At 38.4% G+C, this 17894-nt stretch overlaps 1 protein-coding gene across 1 annotated transcript in view; it reads left to right on the top strand.

The window, feature by feature from the left end:
• The window catches only part of LOC109849321 (vacuolar fusion protein MON1 homolog), a 9776-nt gene extending 345 nt beyond the window's left edge, over positions 1-9431 (top strand). Inside the window, 15 exon segments of the mRNA XM_020419135.1 lie at position 1; positions 4-105; positions 1598-1677; positions 1776-1847; positions 2008-2047; positions 2862-2963; positions 3088-3209; positions 5536-5668; positions 5791-5882; positions 6053-6134; positions 6257-6321; positions 6962-7249; positions 7360-7451; positions 8442-8506; positions 8975-9431. The exon segment at position 1 is cut by the window's left edge and continues 345 nt beyond it. Of these exon segments, the coding sequence (XP_020274724.1) occupies position 1; positions 4-105; positions 1598-1677; positions 1776-1847; positions 2008-2047; positions 2862-2963; positions 3088-3209; positions 5536-5668; positions 5791-5882; positions 6053-6134; positions 6257-6321; positions 6962-7249; positions 7360-7451; positions 8442-8506; positions 8975-9070 (1432 nt within the window). The 3' untranslated portion in view covers positions 9071-9431.

The following is a 17894-nucleotide window of genomic DNA, read 5'->3' as shown; positions in this document are numbered from 1 at the left end:
AGGGGAGAGAGGGGGAGCAGCGGAGCTACGAGTGCGGCCGAGGACGGCGACGGCGATGGTAATTCGACCGATGGCTGGGATCGGGGGAAGTCGCGAGCTGGTGAGGTGAGCAAGTCCTTTCTTTTATCCCGTTTATTTGTTGCTAAGGCTGTATTGGAGAAGAAAAATTCTTTGGATTAAGCTGTAGTTCTAAATGTAGAACTAGAAGTAATAATTGCGAGAATGAAGCTTATCATTGTCAACTCGATGGCACGTTTCGAAGTTAAAAGAGCTCCACAAAAGAATTGGATGTTCGTTACATAGTATATGTATTATTTGTTATCATAAATACCTTCGCTTGAAGTGCACTTCCATTTTTTTGACATGCGTGTGTTAAAAATGCAATTGACGAGCTCCTATACTAGAAGTAGGCGAGGCACAAAGTAAGCCACTGTAAAATTACAGCTGCCCTCTGCATTATATTGAAGAAATATCATATCTTCCTTTAAACATGTTATGTTATAGGATGTAGTAAAGCAAAATGATGGAGAACTGGGAAAATGTTTTATTGGCTGTTATTTAAATTCAACCATCTATGCTTGTATAGTCCTGTACGTGGTGAACCTTTTTGTAATTTTTTTTTTATAAATGAATAAATTTACCAATGTAATGAAAGTACAGAACAAATAGCTCAACTGAGCAGTACACAACAAAACAGAAGGCTACAAAAATCTATCAAAACTTCACATGTATCTATATATACAATGATAAGGGACTTTTGCCGTAAAAACTCTAGTCAAAACTTCACGCTTAACTGCAGCAACCAAGCAACTGGCGTCAGAAGATTTTTGAGAAAAAACCTATAGTTTCTTTCACACCACATAGTACATACGGTACACAACAGCAGCAACACTGGTTTTAGGGATCCTGTGCTTCACCGATCTTCCCCTGCATAGTACACAACTCCAATGCAATACCTTCTGCAATGGAGATGGATAAGAAAAGACTCTGTTTCATGCCATAACGTGATCCCAAACAGCAGCCGAAAAAGAACACTGAAAAAGCTAGTGTTCAAGATTTTCCTCCTGTTGCATACACAAGCAGCAGATGTTTGAGTATACAATCCCTGTTTGCATAATCCTGTCCTGAGTGAGAAGTCTCCTTTTAGCAGCTAACCACTTAATGAAACTATGTTTTGGCCCGGTTAGGGTTCTCCAGATCAAAGGAGACCACTCAGCAACAATATCCAAATCATATAGCATATGGTAGACAGCAGAAATTTTAAAATTGCAGTGAACAAGAAAGAGAGAGGTTATGAACAGAGGCATCGATAGACCCCCATTTTTGCAAGAGAAAATCTCTAACTTTTAGGACATGTTTCCATTGCCATGAATCCACAATTTTAGGCCTAACATGCCAATGAAACTATGTACTTAGTGAACTTTCCTTTTACAGTATTCGCACACCTTTAGACTATCCTGCATCCAGCTTTTGATGGGGTGAGGGTAGCTAGTATACTTGTTAAAACTATAATGACTGCAACTGGTAATGCTGTTGTATTGTTACCATTCTTCTGAAGTTTTTGGCATGTGACACTAGATTTGTAACTTAAGTGCAGGATGATGATTCAGTTTCATGGAGGAATAGGAAAAAACACTTTTTCGTATTGAGTCACTCTGGGAAACCAATATATTCGAGGTACCTTACATATCCTGTGAGCTTATTTCAATAATTCTTTCCAGAAATTTTCATGGATCATGTTTCATTTTTTATTCATCACACTGTTGTTCATTCAGGTATGGAGATGAGCACAAGCTAGCAGGATTTTCAGCAACCTTGCAGGCCATAATTTCCTTTGTGGAGAATGGGTATGCTGCTACAACCAGCTTATTTGGCAACCAGCCAACAAGCCTTCTTCTATCTATTTGGGGTTGGCAACCAGCTTCTTAGGCAATATGCTTATTCCATTAGTCTGCTAAAAATTAAAAAAATGATTTCATATAATTTGTTTCCAAATGTTTTCTGTAGGGGAGATCATATCAAATTTGTAAGAGCTGGAAAACATCAGGTCAGCTTTCTTTGCTGTGCAATATGTGTAACTATCTATTGCCTTTTCCCCTGAGCTTGCGATGATATTTTACTGGACTTTCTTTTCAATTTGTTACTTGTCAGTGAAGTTGTTATTATTTGATGTTAATGTTAAACATTTATTTTGTTGAAGAGTTCAGGATTTTCATCCTATCATTGTATTGCTAAAGTTCACCATCAGCCATCAAGAGATTCATATGCTATGTTGTAAAAAAAATTTCATTTGTTATCATGGAGGTCCTTCTATGATATGATGTTCTTATTACCAGTGAATAGCATGATTTAGTGAGGGAATGATTTAATCTTTTGAAACTTCATAGACCATTTACTTGCCTGATCTATTGGTGGGACTTCAACAAACTATATGCCTACATGAGGTTTTGGAGGTCTAGGTTAGGGCACGACATAGAATTAGTATTGGAGGTCATTTGGGTTCTTTGGTTTAAGTATATTGAATTTGTTGACTTGTTTGGTTTGGGCATGTTATGTTGGGAGAAGTGACATGCATGAACCTGATGAACTGGGTTTGATAATCATGCATTTTGCATCAAAATGAGAAATTCATTCTGTAACCAATATTGTTCCCATTTTACGAGAAGGGTATTAGGGGCTTTTTGATCAAGTAATTTCGGATTTAGTAGGGTTTTACTGACCAATCAGTTTTAAGTAAAGGATACTGAAAAGAAATATGAATTGCCTGAACATGAGTTTATGTCCGGCTATACTTTGATCATGTAGGTTGCAGCTACTCATGCTCTGGATTATGGTTTTAATTTCAATATCTATATTTTTAGGTGATTTTTCTTGTGAAAGGTCCAATATATTTGGTCTGCATATGTTGTACTGAAGAACCATATGAGGCATTAAGGGGACAATTGGAGCTACTATATGGACAGGTATGTGAAAAGGCAATGTATGGAACATCATCAACATAAGTTGTCTACTTATAGCTCATCATTGAATTTCTGTTATGCATCAACATGTCCATTTATTCTCCGGTGTTTTATGGTATCTATGCAGATGCTGCTAATTCTGACGAAATCAGTCAACAGATGTTTTGAGAAGAATCCCAAGTTTGATATGACTCCTTTGCTGGGAGGAACTGATGCTGTTTTCTCTTCTCTGATTCATGCTTTCAGCTGGTTTGTAATTCTTCTCACTTGTTAATCAAATATAAACATTATTATTCTGTAGCAAATGTTTGGTCTAATTTGTCAGTCTTAAGTAGTGAGGAAATTCAACAGCCTGTTGTAAGAAATTATTACTAGACTCAAATGTAGCAATGATCTAGCATATTAACAAAGATGGGTAATGTATGCTACTTGTTCTTCACCTAGTGTGGCATCATGGTTTTGATATTGAATCTAGCTCAAAGTATATCAGAGTCTAAGTTGCATGGAAACGGGCACGGGTACTGGTACGGGTGCGGGTACGGGACACGACAAAATTGTAAAATATAGGGTACGGGGACACGACTACATATATATATTGAATTAATATTATACATAAGATAATTTTTCCCCTTCATGTGTCATTAGAATTAAAATTCTGATCACATTCTTGAGTTTCTTTTACCATATTGATTATCGTGAATTGTAAACTACTCATTTTTTTATTAGACATCTAAACGACTCAGTAACTATATAGTTTTAAACTTGGGTATGGACTGAAACGAATCCGACCCGTATCTCATTAGTTTTAAAAGACGGATGTGAAGTGTAAGCTCTACGTCCAGGAAATCTTTGACAAGTGTTTTAAATTAACACATATCGTATAATTGAGTACATATTGTAATAAATGCATGCATATATTCAAGAAGTGTCCATAAAGTTTGGGTACGGGAAAGTGTCGGGTACGTGTCCGGTACGGGTACTGCTTCATTATAGAAGTACCCGGGTAACATAGATCAGAGTATTTGGTGATTCCCTTCCTCCCCTGTCCAAAGTTGTATGTTTGATTCTCGTCATAAGTTACTTACTCCCTTTATGGTAGCTTTCTTTCCCCTCTGTGGGGGATTAGCTTACTGGCCTCTCTCTAATAAATAAATGAATGAAATAGCTCTATGTTTTGCTAAAGTTTTTCTTATAACTAGCTTTCTGTTTTGTTCTTTAGACCATGTAATAGTCTATCATTTGCCTTCTCCAAGGTGGGGACATGGTAGTATGTATATAGTCATTTATGACGACTAACTGATATAAAATTGCCAATATTCATGTAAAAGAATGACTTCGATGCATGAGAAAAAAGTTAAAAATATATAGTTGAAACCACTTTCTCAAATAGGTTGAACCTAGGGATTTTAAGCTGGAAACATGTATAAATAAAACCTAACACTTGAGACTTCGTGAACTACATGAAAGGCTTCATGACTTGCTTGGAAAGCTAGAACATATGCGAGGTCATTGTTTTAAAAAGGCTCTACCTAGTCCGCTTAGGTATATGCCTACGCTTAGGACGGTACCTAGGCCGCGTAACTACCGCCTAGCACGTGGGTTGTACCTAAGCTGCTCACCTAGATTTTGGGAGTGTTTAAGGGAGCGTTGTCTGCCTAACTACCGCCTAACTGGCTAACTGCACCCTGTAGGTCTTGATCGTGATTTTCTGAGTTGCAGTCTATGTCCTCCAACCTCCTTCAAACTTCTTTAACCTCCAAATATAAACACCTCCACTATCTCCTCCGTCCTTCAATGAAACCTCCTCGACTACCACTTAAATAAAGAAAGAAATCTGTCCAGACATCAGTCTAGCACTTAGCTTTCTATAACATTGACATTTACTGTCAATTATTATAATTAAAAAATAAAAAAGAAAACATCCTAGGCTCTAGGCATCAGATCCAGTGGTTAGGCTTCATAGCACCTTCTATAAACTTGTTAGTTATTATTTTGGCTATTTAGTATTTAAGTATACATGGCTTAGGCCTCCTAGCACATTCTATAACATTGTTAGTTATTATTTTGGCTATTTAGTATTTAAGTATACATGGGTTAGGCCTCCTAGCACTTTCTGTAACATTGTTAGTTATTATTTTGTCTATTTAGTATTTAAGTATGTATTAAATTCGTACAAATTTGCAAAAAAAAGCGATCTTAAATACAAGAGAGCCAAAATAATACATATTTTTATCAATTATTATAATTAAATAATTTAAAAAATAGCCGCATGCGTAGGCGCTGCCTAGGCATACCCTAGGCACTAGGCGCTGGCTTAAATGCCTAGTCCGTCTAGTGCCTTTTGTAACATTGTGCGAGGAAAATTAAACGGATCAGGTTCTATATAGCATGGACACTTTCTTATTGGCTCCGTACACATTTGTGCACTTGCACTAGTCTTGTTAGCTATATTTGATGCAAGAAAGAAGATCATTCAAATGGCTTGCTCAAAGAATGAAAATATGATAATGTTTGTAATTTATGCATTGAAAAGGAACTGAATTTATATGTGTTGCCGACTTAATATATTTTTCAGGAATCCTGGGACATTTCTTCACGCATATACATGCCTTCCCCTTGCTTACTCAACGAGACAAGCTGCTGGTGCTATATTGCAAGATGTAGCTGATTCAGGGGTTCTGTTTGCAATATTGATGTGTAAGCACAAGGTCTGTTCTGTTTCAACATTTTATGAAATGAATTCTACTACCAAGTCGAACCTAGAAAAATCAAAGAGCTCTCTGATAGCATCTCTAAAGTAACTATATATTAATTGACATGCCTCACGCAGGTTGTCAGTCTTGTTGGTGCTGAGAAGGCGTCTCTTCATCCTGATGACATGCTATTGCTCGCCAATTTTATTTTGTCTTCCGAATCATTCAGGTGTGCGTAGTTTTTGCTTCATTAAAAATATTAAACAATTATTAAATTAAGTAGGTTCCTTCAACTATGTGTTCATGATATCTAGCAACTTCTATCACATAAGAGCAGAATGTATATGCACTCTTGCTCAAATGCTGATGCTTTTAAATGTTGTTTGTTTTACTATGCAGGACTTCGGAATGTTTTTCACCAATTTGTTTACCGAGATACAATCCTATGGCATTTCTATATGCTTATGTACACTTTTTTAATGTAAGTGAGATTTATATGTGTCAAGGTTTTCACTTTGGTTTTTTAGATTCCTAGTGGTCTTTCATATTTTAATTTACTAGGTTCCAAAAACTGTAGTCCCAATATTTCATTGTTCTTTTCAGGATGATACATACTTAATGTTGCTTACTACCAGCTCAGATGCCTTCTACCATCTGAAAGACTGTAGGTAAGCTGCTAGCTTGCATTAGCAGTCAACAACATCGTTGTTATTATCGTTGGCCTCATAAATCATCAACATTATCATCACAATCTTATTCTATATTGTCATCGTTTCATCACAATGTTGGCCTTTACTCTCAAAATAGGCAGACAGCTAATTGAGAAGGTTCTTCAAATATTTTACAAAAGTCTGACAACGTATATTGGCCTACATTTACCCTTTATATTAGTTCCAAATTCCTGGCCAAGGACACTATGGAGAAAGAAAAAATATACAAACAAGGGGTTTGCAATATAACCTACTATATGAGTTTTACATGCAGGAAAACTTACTTCATCAGTTGTGTAGAGTAACCTTGTGGAAGTAAGGAGAAATCTGTAAACGTATCCAAGCCTAAGAAGGGAAATATTTATAAATTTAGCAGTTTTAGCTCACCATAGATAGAATTTTAAACATTTAAAACAGAACAGAGAATACAATGTGATTGGAAGAAGTATGTATAATTTGATTCCCATGATTTATATTGGTAGACGTTGAAGATTTTTTTTTTTCCTATGTTGAAAGGGGCGATTTACCCTACCAGTTAAATTCTAATAGAGTACTAAATGAAACCTTCTTGACACTTAACTTCTCTATTCATATGCAGGATTCGAATTGGGACGGTTCTTGTGAAGTCGAATGTTCTTAGTGAAGTACAAAGATCTATGTCGAATGGTGGTTTACATGTTGAGGACCTTCCTTTTGATTCTTCCCTTCGATCTGGATCTTCATCTCCTCACTTAGGTCAGGACCAGACAGCACCTGCATCTTTGTCTCGTGTGTGCATTGGTGGACCCACTGGTCTATGGCATTTCATATACCGAAGTATATACCTTGATCAGTATGTATCATCAGAATTCTCCCCGCCCATAAATAGCTCCGGACAACAAAAGAGGTATTTATTGAAGTTAACAAATCAAATTATTTTGTTTTGTAGACTATTATATGTCTCCTATATTTACCATGTCTATGATTTCAAAATGATTAAAGTTGTTCTCATTGTAGGTTATATAGGGCTTACCAAAAATTGTATGCTTCAATGCATGAACGAGGAGCTGTTCCACATAAAACACAGTTCAGAAGAGATGAAGAATATGGTAAGTTCTCAGTACTTGTTTGGATGCGAGTTTGAAGTTTTGTTCTTTAGAAATGTTTTCATGCATGCCTCAATTCTGAGGTGAGACTTTCACCAGGACCACTTTCTGAAAATATCGTAGGAGAATCAACTAAGAGAAGAGGATACTGATCGTTGTAACATTGTATCTATCATCACAAAACATTTGTGTTATTGTGATCCTCTACAACAGTGTTGCCAGCGACTGCTCAACCTGCTTTTTTAGTATCTCTAACACCTTTCTATGCCAAGCACTATGCCACATTTCAGAGGACCTGGATATGATCTTCATCAAATCCACAATGTTTTCTCTATGATTTGGCACCAAGTTCTAGCCAAGGAAACTAGTTAATTGAGAGCCTTGCGTTGAGGCTACAAGACCAAGATCAATGAGCTACCTGACTTAGTTGTCCCAAAGTTGACATATTTATTCCTAGATATCAGCTTGGGTAACCACGTGTCCCATGTTCATATCTCCTGATAAGCCATGGCACTCGAGAGTCGTGGTTGTAATAAGCCATGACACCTAACTGAGATGACAAGGTTAAAAAAAACTTCATTTCTCCTTGATTAAGGTAGGGTATCCACTTGCTGGTCCCGAAGTTTTGAACTTCATAGATCCTGAAAGTTGGGTTCCATATCTTTACTCATCTGGTGAGAGGCTGAAATCATCTAAAATTACACTGATGAGCTATGGATCAACCAAATAAAATCCCACAGATTATAGGAGATGGATGATGAACGTCTAGTTTGCTGTTCAGATGGCCATTGTTGAATTTGTACAGTTACTGCTGCTTGCTTGCTTTCATCTCATTCTCCTTCATTCTTGAACTCCTTATGCTTTTACTTTTATTATTCAAATACACTGTTCTTTTTGTAAACATCTATATTTAAGATTTTGTTACAAGTTATATGCCTCATTGTGTTGACTTATTCACACAATTATTCTTCATTGCTTGTTGTTCTGTGGCAGTTCTACTATGCTGGATCACGCAAGATTTCGAACTTTATGCAGCATTTGACCCCCTTGCAGAAAAGGTACAATTTCCGTTCTTCTATTCTTCTTCATGTATCTTGTATCGCAGAGAATTTAGAGAACTAAATCAATTATTTCATAGGTATAGACAAGTTGAGATAGCTTTTCTAATAAGGTCATGTAAGAGGTTGAGTCATGAAATGAGGTTGTTCTAATTGAGAAAGCAGTGAGGTGCATGTAGAAACCCACACAAAATGTGGGGAGCAGCACACACACAACACAAATGCACCAATATTACTATAACGGCTGGCTATTTCGTTCGGCAGTACCTTCCTGTTCTTGTGGTCAAAAGATCAGTAGGTTAAAAAGATTGAATACCGTTTGAGATGAATTTGTTGTGTTTTATTTTGTAAACTACAAAAAGCTATTTTATCAGATTTCTTGTGGCCGTGGCATTCTTCTTAGAATCGCTTTACTCATCAAGATGGAAAGAATGAATGACTATACGCCTTTTATCTTATAAAATGCAGGCATCAGCAATAAAGACATGCAATCGAGTCTGCCAGTGGGTGAGAGATTTAGAGAATGAAATATTCTTGTTGGGTGCTAGTCCATTTTCCTGGTGATTGTGTTCATTGTATGTCCCTTTCATATATTATACATCTTTACTATCCACCACAATTTTTTCATGCCTTCGTGAGGTCGTTGATATGTACAATGGTGATAGGGGGGCTCACGAAGGGCTTTTCTTATACGAGGGAAAAAAAATGTATATGCAGCATAGTGTCTCATTATGGGCTTTAAAGATGTTCTTTTGGCGATACACAGCAACTATAAATTGTCTGCTTGAAATCTATGGATGGGTCCATGAGACGGGTTACCTTATGACAGTATTTTATCTGTTTCAATTTGAATATTCGCAACATATGTTCATTACTAGTTTTCCGAAGGCTGGAAATAAAATCTTGTGTGTTATTTGCTATTGAATTTTCTCTCTGACTGTAACACACCGGCGTCAGGAGGATGAAGAGGTTCCAGACAAATATTGTATAACCACAAATAGAAAACTTCAGTGCATCTATTCCTCTATAATAATGGGAGGAGTATAATGGGAGAATCCAAGGTTCACTATTTATACTACAGTAAATTACTGTAGCATTATTACTATAGCACAGACAGGAGGATCCAAAATTTAACTATTCATACTAGCAATATTATTGTAGCACAGACGGGAATTGTAGCGTTTAAGACATTATTGTTACAGTGTTACTGTAGCTGTAGAAGGAAATTATCACATTTAAAAAATATTACTATAGCACTTTATGAAAAATCATATTTAAATACTGAAGTAGTGTAGCAAAATAAAAAAAGGTCATGTTTTGCACAGGGGTGCACAGTAGTGTTGTCTACCAGAAATCTCTCTCCCTCTCTCTCTGTATGTTCTTGTTACGGTGCACCTTAATATCTCGTAGTTAAAAGATGCAGAAATGGCCTTTTCGTCTATATACCCAATGTCAATACTTTTTTTTTTGTCTATACACCCAATGTTATAACTTATCCTACATTTAAGCCCATCCACTTCAAAGATATACACATTAACCACAAAAAGCACCGCGTCTTATACAGCGAGGAGTGGAGTGAGGTGAGAGCTACTACTGAACATTTCTCTATTTATTTATTTACTTTCCATATTGCAAGTAAGGGAGGACAACCATGCAAGTGAGACCCCCTAATTGAAAAGAAAAAAAATTAACTGAGATGTCTCTGTCTCCTGCTCTCAGCTCCCACTCTCGGCCACGCTTCGATCTGATCTCCCCAGTATACTCGAGCATGTCGTTCAAAAATGGAGAGGCATAGCTTGAATAGTAGTGGACCGTCGATCGCCTTTTCGCGACAAAGTTGCAGGCTGACTGAATTGCTTTTTATCGGGTCATGAATAACCGTGATCCGCGTTGGAGTTCGGCAGCGTTGTACGCACAGGTCATGGTGAGCGTGGGTGCAAGTCGTGATTCTGATTATTCTACCAATCTCATCGCTGCTTACATCAAAACGTCATCTGTGCATGGATCCCACTTTTTACCACCAACACGACACACGCTTGTTCGGTGAACTAACAGTTACGGTGCACTTTTGGGTGGTAGGAAGATACGTTCACTTACATTGAGCTCGCTTGGGGAGGTTGCAATCCTTGAGAAAATTAAGTAAGCGGATTGTGGGTACGTAGAGGAGGAAGAACTCGTGGCTACGATGAACAAGCAACCGTCCTAATTTGAATTCGACGACGACGACGGTGGTATTGGCACCACCGATCAAGATCGCGCAACTCGACCGTGCAACATAGAGGACGATGAGGTCCACTATAAATGTAGCATTTAGGTATGCCTGTTTTATTCTTTTCTTAGTTCTCGTAGAACATGAGCCATTGCTTGCTCGTCTTTAGGAAAGTTGACTAAGTTCCGGACGACCCGACGGAGATGATCGCCAATTCTTGCAGGCGCAACGGAACCTCGTGTAGTCGTCAAGGAGGGGTAGGCGAACCGAAACACGCTCCAAGATGTCCGGGGGGCATCGCTACGGTAGTTATTTTTTAGGGGTAACTTTAAAATGTAGTTTAACGACGGGTTTGAGGAGGAGTAGACTCGGACTTTTATAATGAAGATTTTTTTTTTCTTCATTACTTGAGCAGAAAGTTGATCAGCTTCCCATTTAAAAAAAAAAGAGAAAACCTCGCGCGGAAAGCTAAAAACTTTGACTTCCAATTTTATCATTGACTGTCTTTTTGAGTAATTTGTAGCCAGTCAGATATATATTTCCGAGAAAGGAAAAAGCTTGAGGAGAAGTAAAGACAGTTGGACTGCTAACTTTACCTTTAAAAAAAAAATTATATTAGAATTTTTACCTGAATCTTATTTTGCATAGATAGAAACTTTATGTTAATACTAATCTTTTCCATTTTATATTAGAAGATGATTAAGTTTGTTGGTCTTGATTATATTGATTGATCTCAAGCGTATCATTATAAGTTCTAACAATTAATTCAGAAGTACTCTGAGAAGGACAAGCGTATCATTATAAATCCTATCGGATTAGAGTCCTGCAAGAAGTCAAACAAATGCTCAGAGGAGTCCAAGTATACGATAAGGAACTACACCCGAAAACAGTTGACGGGAAATCAACTGCGACGAACAAAAGGGGATTTGTCAGAGGCAGTTGAACAATGATTCTAAGGCAAAAAGAATGAGTTAAAACCGATCTCGCTATACTTACGAGACAAAGTTACTGTCTTATAATTTCCGAGACAGTTACAACTGTCTCACAATGCGAGACATCATACACTGTCTCGAAAACTACGAGGCAGTGCACCTCGCCCCGTAGGTCACGAGATGGTGTAAAATTTGTTTCTTTGCCTTTGAACGTGTTTTGGCCAAGCAAAACACGTCTATTAAACGTCGATCCCCACAAAGGAGGATATCGGCTCTTCCCGAATGCCTCACGAAGGAGTACAAACGAGGACACACATATAAAATCCTAACTTTTGAATCAATAAAAGCAGTAAAAACTCACCTCTGAAGGGTGTAGCAGCGGGCTCCTCTCTCTTTGCTGTTTGGGAAGCTGATCTACCTCTCGGAACCCTCGATCTCTTGGAAGACATGGTAAAAATATGATTTTTAACCGAAAATCCTACAAGAAAGGTTAGGGTTTGTGGTTAAAATCAAACAAGATCTTGAAAGCAATCAAAACCAAGAACCCAAGGCTTGGTTTTGACTGAGAATCAAGTGAAGTTGAGGTTCAAACACTTTGGAAGAGAAGAAAGGGGCCGAACCTTGAAGAACATTGAAACCCTAGAAAGGAGAATTGATTATTCGGTTAAAAATGAAGGATTGAAGATGAAGGAGGTTTGGGAACTCTTTTATAGGGTTTCTCTAGAGATTTTGAACTCAAATACGTGGGTGAATAAGGCCCAAAAGACCGCAACATCATACTTATATAACCCCCAAACCCAACCGACTTTACCTTTGAGCGAGACAGTCTAAATTATCTTGCAACCCGAGATAGTTCAGGCTGTCTCGCCCAAAAGATTCAGATATGTGGCATTAGTTCGCCTCCTACGCGTACTTCGATGCATCTTTCGGGCTATCTCTAGTATATTTTCAACTCATTCCAGTAAATCTTTACCCCGATGAGTATATGAGTATAAACTGCTTCTCCGTGATCATCCGATTGGTATATAAGGTTAAACTGCTCCCTGAACTCCAATGAGTATACGAGTATAAACTGCTCCTTCATGTTCCAACACCTTAAGAGCTTAAACTGTGTAGACTCCAGCTATGTATGAGTATAAACTGTGTTTACACCGAAACAAAAGCCAACGTCCTGCTATACACCAGCAGTTACACTAAGATTTAACTCAAGATGGTTCTATTCCCAAGTTACCCCTGGGAGTTCAACTACAACATAGCTACAAACTCTTGATGAAGATGATCAGTTCAACGACAACTCAACGACACAAGTGTTGATGCTCAATATCAAACAGAATAATCCAAACGAGGATGATTGCGGGGTGATGAAGGATGATGGAGGGCCCGTTCCCTTCTTCGACTTTATGATTAGTTCTGGAACGATGGCTTGATGTCCACACTGCACAGGCAAGAAGAACCCATGAGAGGGCGGTGACCGATTCCCCCGTGGTTCCTCCGACGGTCAAGTTAGTGAAACTCGAGTGGGGAAAGGGAAGGTCAAGGACTTCTTAAGGTGGCAAGGTGCATGTGTAGGATCTGAAATAGATACACTAGAACACTAGAAGGGGGGTGAATAGTGTTTTTTTAAAATATATGCAAAGTAGATTATAAATTGCAAAGAAAAATGGCAATCTCAGAAATTCACAATCACAAACACAAAGTTTTATACTGGTTCCACCAACCCGGTGTACATTCAGTCCCCAAGAAAATCCCGCTTGAGAGTTTCCACTATGATTTTGAATAAACTTACAAAATCAAAAGCAAACCTGACCAATTTGTAAGTCCCTACAAATTGTAATACCAATTGACAAGACCATGCCAATTGTCACCCAATCTCTAAACCAAGAGATCAACCCTCTCAAACCCGAGAGAAATTCTTTTTGAAGCAAGAACACAATTGATCCTATAAGCCTTGAATATGTAGTAAAGTGCAGCAGTGACTTAGGATTCTTTTAACTCTCTGAATATTGCCTATATAATCTCTAAGAATGATTGAAACCAAGGCAATATCAGAAACTCTTTTTTTCTAAACACTTAGCATGAAAAATCAGGAAAACTAGAGAGTGAATATGCACAAATGTTTGATCTTATGTGTATGAATTAGTTGTGCAAATTTCTGAACTTATAACCTATTTATAGCCCTTGAAAAGACAAGTTTTCAACCCCTAAAAACGTACACAAAACGGCTATAAACAGTCACTTATTCAAAACCTGAAATCTAAAAAAACTGCATCTGTAGTCGACTACAAGTCATAGTAGTCAACTACACTGAGTCTAAACAGACTCTGTGAAGTCAGAAAATTGCTTAGTAGTCGACTACAAGGCATAGTAGTCGACTACACTGTAATCTCACAGATTCTGGAATTTTCTTTTCAGTGTTTTGACTATAACTTTTTCATCCGATATCAGAATGAGGTGATTTAAGATTTGTTGGAAAGCTCGTGAAGAGACCTACAACTTTGATCTTTTGAGTTTTTTAGATTCTAATTGATAAGGGGTATAAATAAAATATTTAAAGACTCACTCAATATCTATAAACTCTAATGGCTAACATAGAGGATTTCTATTGTTAACCAACACACTAAGCATATGTTAGTGTGTTCTAACACTATGTATGTGCATGTGTGTGAGTGATCAAGGCTTGTACAAATTTCTAAGCAAAGAAAATATAAAATTACATTTTGACAATAAAGTATATCTTCTTCTTTGCTTCATTTTGCCTTGAACTCATCTATGTCTTGAGTATCTCTTTGAATATAATTGTTGATATAGCTCTGATACTGCAAAACAAATGTTAGCACATAATACACACAACATATAATATTTGTTATCATCTCTTTGAATATAATTGTTGAATAGCTCTGATACTGCAAAACAAATGTTAGCACATAATACACATAACATATAATATTTGTTATCATCAAAATAAACTAATCTTGGGGTCAAGATTCATTACAGCATGCCCAGAGGATCTTACATGACGCCTAGGTCGTTGTCCATAATGAAGCCTCGATCCCTGCTAGATCAAAGTTAATTCATATTGAATAATATTTTATTAGTTTTTTATTTTACATCATCATGAAAAATATCCTTTTGCAGGCATCTGATGCTCAAAGGAGTTTGAACCACTTGTGATCTTGCTTTGGCTCTGCTTCAAAGGCAATTTGTAGTGAATGAGGCCGCCAATATAGAACCTCTTTTAGTTAGATTTTGCTTGCTTTCATAGCGGATGACTTGTTTATAAACGAGAATGAGTCGAAACTCTATTTACCATCTCATCAACCAATGTTCCTTTTGAGTCTGAATCTTCAGTAGGGCTGTTTGTGGAAAAATTCGATGTAAAAGAAATGAAAGAAAAAATTGATTTGTATTCTCTCAAAATCGATTACAATTTAGATTCCGATTACAAAAGAGAGGAGAATGAATTTGATTCTCCCCTTTGTTTAAAACTGGGTTCTTCTTGGTAGCGATGGAGTGCCTCCTTCGATTGCTTGCGTCGAACTTGCTCTCCGTTGACGATCCGACCATCTTGATTCACTAAAAACATGGTCTTCTCCTCACGATTTGACGTTGTGGAGGACTTGCAAAGCAAGTTTGAAACTCTGGATGAGTTGATAACTCAGATCGAGTTTAGAAACTCAGAACGAGTTTAAACTCTGTAACAGAGTTGATTTGAACCGAAAATCGGTTAATAAGCCAGGGATGAAAGCTCCAAGGAATGCTCCAGAGATTGAGCGAAGACCCCCCTTTTTTTATCTCCAGATCCGAGAAATCACCAAGATCCGAAGATGATCTGCTCAAGAGGTTGCCGATCTCTCCTTTTGCGATCTGTTTTTGATGCAAAAAGCCGATCTCCAAGAAATTCCCCCTTTGCTGCCAAGTCTAAGATCCCAAAAGCAAGCCCTTGATCGAATCTCCCTCCGTTGATGAAACAAAATCCGATCCCTTAACTCAATTGAGTTTCTCGTATTTATATGGGATTAAGGGTGGTAACTGCCCCCTTAATTCGCTCCTAAGTGGGGCGGAAATCCCTCAAATCTTGGGGGGAAAACGGTTCCTGGAACTGTTCTGTTCGTGTTTGAACGAGTTAAACGCCGAAAATGGCGTTCTGGGCCCGAACTCTGCGTTTTAGACTAAAAACGCAGAGTTGGGCCTATTTTGGGTGGCTGAATGCACAGGCCGCGATGCGTTGTAAATCTAAAACGCAGAGTTGGGACGCATAGATGAACTCTGCGTTTTGGACCTGAAACGCAGAGTTGGAACACAGAGATGAACTCTGCGTTTTGGACCTAAGACGCGGAGTTGGGACGCAGAGATGAACTCTGCGTTTTGGACCTGAAACGCAGAGTTGGAACACAGAGATGAACTCTGCGTTTTGGACCTGAGACGCAGAGTTGGAACACAGAGATGAACTCTGCGTTTTGGCTCCGGAATATAGCCACGACCTTTGCGTTTCGAGTTTGGAACGCAGCCCCGACCTCTGCGTTTTGAGTTTAGAACGCGGGCACGACCTCTGCGTTTTGAATCTTGGATGCAGAGCTGATCCTTAGGTGGGCTCGGCGAGCTTTAGGCTAAGTCCGATGTTCTGACGAAGTCCAGTCTTGCAGACGGACTTCAGAACATAACTTGCTGCGAAGAACAGGTCATAACTTTCAAACCGTAAGTCAGAATTAGACGAATTATATATAAAAATCGGCTATCTTGACGAGACGGAGCCGACCAAACCAACCCCATGGGGTTTGGTTTGCTCCGTCAGTTTTGCTAAATTCCTTACGGTTTGAGAGATATCTGCGTTTTAATATGAAGAGACCGTCGATTTGTAGTCTCTTTCGCTAGAGCGTTTGCAAAGATCGTCACCTTGTAACCTTCGTCTTGGCTCCTTGAAAATATGAGAGTCATCAGATTGTAACTCCCGATGTTAATTGTGAAGGCTGTTGAATTAGAGCTTTTATTAGTTGTTGTGAAGGTCGTCAGATTGTAACCTTCTACGTGAAAGTCTTCAAATTGTAACCTTCTGGAAGTCGTCAGATCATAACTTCCATCATCGGTGTTTGATGGGGATTGGCTATCTGTTGTGATTTTTATACAGCCTACAGAACCCCCTCCAAAGTTTTTGAAAGTTCTCGGTTGACTGGGACGAATTTTCGGAATACTTTGGATCTCAACTCTGATCTTGGAGCTGTTGATTCCTTGTCATAAAGGAGCTGTTCTTTGCACTCGCTTCGAAGGAACCTTGGTTGAGAGGATTTGACACACAGGATCCCTTGCGTTTGGAACACTGGTGTGACCTCGACGTTTCGACTCGAGACGCGGAGGTGACTTTCATGCATTTTTGACAAAGTCTTTGAGACTTGTCTTTAGCTCATCTGTTTTAAGTCTCGGTTTGCGTCCATTAAACTGATGAACATGTAAACATGCATAGGATTTTTGGCAAACCCTCAGCCATCAACGGATTTGATAAGCCTTTACCGACTATCGTTTGAGTCGGGCTAGCATGTGAATTATTTGAATCCGTTTCACATGTAACGTTGTGCTAAGAGAATGAACCCTCTTAGACTTGATGCTATGATTTTGAATACATAGACTTTGTCATTTTCACGAAAAAAGACTAACCGGCAGCGCGTGTTAGGCGTAGGCTTATCTCTAATTAGGGATCGAGATAAAGTCTCCCATACGTGTGAGGCATGGATTTTGATATTCTTTTTACGGTAAAAGACTAACCAGAAACGCGTGTTAGGCATAGACTTATCTCTATTTAGAGATTGAGATAAAGTCCCCCATGCGTGAAAGACATGGATTTTGGTGCTACGATGTTGAATACGTAGACTTGATCATTTTCGCGGGAACGAACCACCCGGCAACATGTGTTAGATGCAGGCTTATCTCTATTTAGGGGTCGAGATAAATTCCCCCATGCATGAATCCTGGTGTCTTTTTCACGACGAAAGATTAACCGGCAACGCGTGTTAGACGTAGACTTATCTCTAATTAGGGATCGAGATAAAGTCCCCCATGCGTGAAGGCATGGATTTATGGTGCTGTTCCTTCCTGTATGACTTGACACACTGAAAGAAAGTTGGAAGCGCCAGAGGTGTAGTATTAACTTGGCATGAATTTTTACTTAGAGTGAAATTCAAAAATATGTTTTGTCATTATTTCTTCCCGTGTTACTTGAAACACTGAAAGAAAGTTGGAAGCGCCAGAGGTGTAA

This window comes from Asparagus officinalis, chromosome 7, assembly GCF_001876935.1.
Source record: "Asparagus officinalis chromosome 7, Aspof.V1, whole genome shotgun sequence".
NCBI lineage: Eukaryota > Viridiplantae > Streptophyta > Magnoliopsida > Asparagales > Asparagaceae > Asparagus > Asparagus officinalis.
The sequence above is the reverse complement of the archived record's forward strand: the minus strand, read 5'-3'. Positions and strand labels throughout refer to the sequence as shown.